A 6752-nucleotide genomic window follows, 5' to 3' on the forward strand; every position below is an offset into this window, starting at 1 on the left:
TGATGGTAATTCACTGCCCTTCACACAAAATGGCATTATTACTAAGCATCAGAAAAGGCCTGAATTCATGCAAAAAAAAAAAAATCCCTCTACTTTTTGCTGCAAGTTCAACTCGCATACATCTGCAGTCAAATCGAGGTTCTGTAGTTCACTGGGTTCAAAAAAATGGACCACATTTCACACCATCAGTGGTAAAACAAAAAGGTTTTACAGTTCAAGAGCTCATTTCCATTTCCAATGAGAGATCTGCTGCTGGGGAAATCAATGTAATTTCTGCAATCTGTAGACAAAAATATTCTGGGAGATGAGGTCAAGTATCACCTCTGCTTTGAAGAGAGTGAAAATTGGACTGAACAGTCAGATGTACAGACACAAGGTATCGTGTACGTATAATAAATCGCTCAGACGGGACACCAGCCTGTCATGCTAAGGGACAGGAAACTTGAACGCTAGTCCCATTCAAAATTACATAAACAATATTTGCACGTATAAAAGCAGCAAAGAAAAAAAAAGCAACACAACATTTGACTTTGTCCAAAAAAGATTTATTAAACAGTTTTCTTGTTTGCAGCTGCAACCTGTAAAGAAACAAAACCATCATGAGAAACGTGTACAGTGACATCCCACAGTAAATCCAGTGCTGTGCTTCTTCAAATAGAAATCCATTTTTCAATTTAGATCATTTTGGGAAAACTATCAAATGGAGCTTCCCATCTGCACAATATTAAATTTGTTGACCATTTACTTCGAAAATGTTAAACCACAAATGATTCAGCAAGAGAAACAGAATCAAAATGTCATTTCACAGGGAATTCAGAGCAAACAGCTTAAAACAAACTCTTCCAGCTGCTGCCAAAAACACCACCGACAGTGAAGACGTTACACAGAAAACTAGCAAATAGAAGCCAGAAAGTACGACACACACGGGGAATACAAGGGAAGGTAGTGAGGACACAGCGGCGTGCCTCCTGCCAGCTTTGTGCAGCAGGCGGGCGGGGCGGGGCCGGCCCAGCCCGAGCCGGGCCGGCTCATCTGCATACTGCTCATTAGCATGAGTAAACAAGAAGAAAACTGGTGCCATACGGTGAACCTGCCAAGCATGAAATTCCCTCCCCGTGTTTACCCCTTTTACCCTTGGATTATCACAACGATGCTACCGCTCTTCTGATTTTTGACAAGACACGTGTGTGATGTTCTTAGTCAAGGCTGAAACAATTCCGAGTAGCGTGCTACACAAGACACACAACTCACTCGGCTGGCAAAATTGCCCAAGGACAAGTGCTTCACTCTTCTCATGTATCCCCACAACAGAGGAGCTGTCTCAAAGCGCCGGGTGTCATGATCACACACTTAAGGCACCTCGAGGACTTACAAAGTCACAAAAAACATTGAGCGTCACCGAAAACAATCTTTGTCTTGCTGCAACAAGCTTTTGTTGTCATTCATTCATCAGGTAGGGAGCCAGATACCACATCAGAATCCAGTTACCAGAATATGACTCAGGTATATCCAACAACGTCTGGTTATGAACCAAAAATAATATTCACATTTCAGGCTGCTGACTTGAACTGTTAAGTGCATCAGAAACCCATGAAATAAAAATATAGTTGTTGCAGAAACCATCAAACTCAGGATGTTTTACAACAGCCTGCCCATCAGCTTCACACAGCAGTAATCACCACATTTGCATCCAAATGTGAGAATTAACTGAAAGACATATAGATCAGCTTGCAGCTGTTTGTTGTGGTGAGGTGCAGCACAACGCAGCAATTTACTGCTTGTCTATTCTGTTGAAGTCTGTGAGCAAAATGACATTTTGGTACACTTCTGCAAACTGCACGCGCAGGCAGGCATGTTCGACCCCGTACAGATTCCCACAGACAGCCTCAAAACGTTTAACATTGAACTATTTCAATTCAGTGCATTTGCAAAACAATATGGTGTGAAGTACTCCCAAGATTTTAACACTTTCCCCACTCCGACTCGCACGTTCGACACATTACTGATTATGCTGAGTAACTAATAGTTGAACACTGAACTTTCTAATGCCTTTTCACAGTTGAACATGTTAACAGCTGAGATTCACAGACAATAGAAACTGTGTTTGCTGGTTAGTTCTTTTGTAATCACCTACACCTTTATTTAGTCTGTAGATGCAACACTGTAACCACAACTTATACCTGTCCCTGCCGTCTAGAGAAACACACCAGAACAATCCCAGAGTTCATTAATGCTTGGCACGAGCGTCACTGTTGAAGGATGAATGTAAAACCAACTGCAGTGAGCAGTGAGCCTGTACATTTTGGGTGTCCTGAAAAACTTCTAATTCCCAGGTACTTTGTACATCACAACATTTGATCCATAAACTTAAACTAACCCAACACTAATACAGGATACTGAAGCGTTAGGTAGTCCGAACAATGAAGGTGGTTAAGTTCTGAAAAGTTTTTATACTTAACACCAACTTATAAGCAAGTTTCTTTCTCACCTGGCCGGCAATTCTGTCCAGGTCTCTGGTTCCCTGGGAGGTTAGCCGACGACCACTAATGGATTAAAGAAAAAAAGAAAAAAGAAAGGATATGAGTCCCCACGCACAATGCATCAGCAAGAAATCTTTTTGGACTCTTATGGGACACCACTAATCAATTCATCATCCTTACAAGTTGGCAAAAACCATTTGTCGAGCTTGGCAAGAGGACCAATTTCATATTCAGGTGTCAGATTAATTAGACTTTTTTTGACTACACTAAAAGCGTTAAGTCACTATGGTCAAACTGCATTAATAATTTACTATAACTCCATATGTTTGTGTTGCTCTGTACACCAACACAATCACATTCCTATTATGATTAAGCAATATCATAATTATTTTGTTCACCTACTCGAAACAGTGAAAGGAAAAACTAAATTTTGTGGAGATAAATTGGTCCCTTTGTGACCAAAGCTAACTTGGTGTTGCATGTATGAAAAACTAAAGTGCTCAATTCTACATTAAAATAGAGATTTAAAGAGGCAGTTACCCATTGGGATCCTTCTCGATCATCTTCAGGAGCTCAAGAGCCTGCAGCACCTTGCGAGCCACATTTTTTGATCCTACACTGTAGTGGGCAGGGCAGACGCCGTTCCTGTTGCGGCCACCATAGATTTTGGTCATGGAGCCAACCCCAGCACCACCACGGAGGTACAGGTGGCGAACTGTGGATGCTGTGAGAACACAACAGTTACTGGCAGGCCAATATAACAGACTGGTATGTGTTGGCAAGCAGCTACGTCGTCAAACCACGACAATATAACAGCAATCGGTCTCATGATTACTAGTGTACAAACGTGAACACTTTGAATATTAAGTATTTATGTATGACTTCAGAAAGTTTTTACAGAACAAATAAGATTAACATTTCAGACAGCAATAAGATTGTTTTCAGATAAGTCTTTGTTCATTTAAAGCAAAGATTGACCTGAAAGGACATGTACAACTGAGTTAATTCAAGCATTTTACTCACCAGCTCTGATGTAGAACCAGTTCTCATCACTGGGGGCCAGCTCTTTGTGCTTGCCCAGCTTGACCAGGTCCACCCAGTCTGGCACCTTCAGCTTTCCTGACCTGGAAATCAACGAGAGGCATCAGAATCACTGAAACAACACATTTTACCAGAAGACGGCATTGCACAAAAACATCAATGGAATGTACATTTGCAGTGAGTCCTTGTAGGACACAGAAAATACAGAGATCTCACTTTTTCAGGAAGGCTGCCAGGGCACGGACGAACTCCTGCTGGTTAACGTCTTTCACTGTGACACCCGGCATCTTAAAGAGGTGAAACAAACATCAGATAATGACCGCTACATTAACATAAAACTGAATAGAGTTAAATCAGAGCGATCAATACATTCCTGATTTGACAATCAAGCCTACTGTTCACAGTACAGCTGAGGGAAAACAAATAGTGTCACAAGACAATGGAACTTAATAATAACATATTAAAATATTAGAACAAGTTTAAACGTGGTCCAAGGCTCTGGATTAACTCGCACGAGTTACCCGGTATATTAGCTTTGGGAACGCGGACTATCAACCAAACCCGCCAGGCTACCTCTGTTAATCAACATCTAATGACGAATATACGCCAGCACAATGAACAGCAAGGTCCAGATGATCCTAAGATGGGACGCATTATCCATCAATAAGCACACACAATAATCGGCGCCATTAAAAATGAATAAAGCTAGCCACTCGTTAGCAGGCCTCAACGAGGTAGCATGGGGGCGGCCATTACTGAGCTGTACAGAGCGACACCGACGCTCGCAATAATTTACAGCAGTATCAACTAAAGACACCCATAAACAACAATCGAGACCAATAAACTTCATCTATCTGCACACTGAGCCCGGATAGACTGAAATTCATCCACGAATAATAACGGTTTAAAGCAACTCAGTGCCTAAAAAGGAGCAGAGGAGAGACTGCCGCTTTACCTTGCTTGTGGACAGCGAAGGGAAGAGGCAGAAACGGGGTTTCCTACTCGTGTTAAAACGGGCAGATCGCGTTATTTCTCGCGAGACTACAGCGTTGTTTTTTCCATCGGTGTTGTTCATCAGTCACCGCGGCTGATGAGTCCTCGAAGATTGAAATGTGTTTTCCTTTCAGTACCTAAACTTGAACTAAATTATCAATACTTTGTAGTCCCACCATCAAACTGTTCCGTTTCACTCTCTATGAAGATAATTCAGAGTTATATAGAAAAGATCCAAGCAGCCAATGTTATCATCAGTAATGAAGGTGCAGATGTGACCAAGTTACAGAGAGAGAGAGAGATGTCATTTTAACATAAAAGATAAAAGGGTTTAATTATTCATACAAAATATTGTCAGGCTATTTCCATTTTTTATGGGGGGGGGGGGGAGTGACTCAAATCTGTGTTGAATGACAGCCTCTGTCATAGCTTATAATTAAGTTGATGTATCCATTAAAATTACTTTCATTGTGCAATGACAGCCTTACAATACTGATAGCTGTTAATCATAATCATAATACAATAATGATATGCATGCCACTTTGCATATAATTACCATCACCAAAAGGTTCATGACATTTCAAAACACACGTGATGGTCATAGTGAGAATGTTGTTGGTTTAAGTTTGGGCTGTGCCTTTCTGTGTGGAGTTTGCAGGTTTTTCCATTTTTTTCCAGGAAAAACAGGCTTCTCTACAGAGTCCAACGGTGTATATTTGAAATTAAGTTGTCTGTCGTGCCTGTAGGTGTCCATGTGAGTCTGTATGACTGTCTTTCTCTTTGACTTTGCCCTGTGGTGAATTGGTGACCCACCTGTTTCACCCTTTGTCAGCTGCTCCAGTGCTTTGTGATCCTGAAATGGATGAAGTATTGGCAGTGAATGGTTTAACGTCTTATCCAACCATTGTGTATCAACAAAGTTAAAAATTGCTTTTCACTTTTACTTGAAGTTTTACTTCAGTTCAGTGCATTTTAGAACTGTTTTTGTATTTTAGTGAAAAGCTGAATCTGTACTTTTACTTTCAATCAAGTTTTTTTATTCAGTAGAAGTCTTTGTGTTTCTACTTGAGGGAAAATGTCAGACCTTTTGTCAATTTACGGTTATATGAAGTTGTGTGAGCTTGGCTTTTTTCTTTTTTTTTTTTTTTTTTTTAGCTTGCATACAGTAAGAGATGATTCCTTCACGGACATTTTATAGTTATTTTTTTAGGGAAATACTGGGCATATTTTCTGGGATATAACTGTCAGCCTTACAGTTCAATAAATATTTTTGCATCAAAGAAATAAATATTCTGTCTTCACAATATGTTTTTTTTTTTTTTTTGCAAAAATTTCAGTATAGCTTCAGGCTTCATCTCTTGCTTGTCATTTTGGCTTTATGTGATTTATCGGTATTTTTAAGCGAACTGTCTAAATTCACAGGGACGACACGGATAAGATGTAGATACAAGCCAAAAGGTACACTCTTTATTGAGTGCATACATATCTCTTTGTAGATATCATCACAATATATTTGCATGTGCATGAATATTTTGGCACATGAAGCAATCAGAAAGTGCAAAATATCTTTGATGTCTCTATTCATCTTCATCGCATCCAACTCAAGCCCACTCCATCAAAACGCACTGCATTATATTAGGAACTGCACAATACTTTCTTATGTTTCTCTCAAATAGGAGAGGAAAAAAAAGGTAACAGAGAATCTCCATAAAAACACTTTTCACCAAAAACAAAGCCTCGCACCTGGTTTCTCTGTGTCCTTGCTCGTATGTGTGTGTGCACTGGTGTCACTACCTTATTTACATAGCTCCCAGGCCTGCAGGAGTGGTGTTGCCCTTTGCTCATATCAGACGGAAAGGGCAGGCATGCTGCAGCATTGACACAATTGATATGTTTGCAGAGACACGAATGAGATGGAAGTTGGGTTGATAAGCGGTTTATGAATCGGGTTTACTCTGTCAGTGAGGGCAGACAGACTGAGACGTGAGGAAGACAGAGCTTCTGAGGAGAAAAAAAAATTAAAAGACAGACAAGTCCTACAAAGGACAGATGAATGCTGGGTCCTTACAAAGCCTCACAACAGGTAACCGTACCTCTTGATTCTAATTGTTGTCTTTAGCATATAATTAACATGTAAACACTTGGTGATATTGCAGCCTTTTCTAATTGGTTGAGACTATCTTGAAACGTTTGACCCTGTATCTAGAATCTACTTTCAAATACCTTAATTGATTAATT

The 6752-nt window shown here is 40.2% G+C and overlaps 1 protein-coding gene across 1 annotated transcript; it reads right to left on the bottom strand.

Annotated features, from left to right (window-relative positions):
- Positions 1 to 523: 523 nt before the first annotated feature.
- On the bottom strand, positions 524 to 4516 carry rps19 (ribosomal protein S19). The gene is made up of 6 exons (XM_030103585.1): positions 4477 to 4516; positions 3738 to 3808; positions 3504 to 3604; positions 3021 to 3204; positions 2489 to 2543; positions 524 to 578 (listed from the first exon to the last, which is right to left on the bottom strand). Exons 2-6 carry the CDS (start codon positions 3806 to 3808, stop codon positions 549 to 551), a joined length of 441 nt encoding a protein of 146 aa, XP_029959445.1. The 5' UTR covers positions 4477 to 4516; the 3' UTR covers positions 524 to 548.
- Positions 4517 to 6752: the final 2236 nt, after the last annotated feature.

This window comes from Salarias fasciatus, chromosome 11 (genome assembly GCF_902148845.1).
Source record: "Salarias fasciatus chromosome 11, fSalaFa1.1, whole genome shotgun sequence".
NCBI lineage: Eukaryota > Metazoa > Chordata > Actinopteri > Blenniiformes > Blenniidae > Salarias > Salarias fasciatus.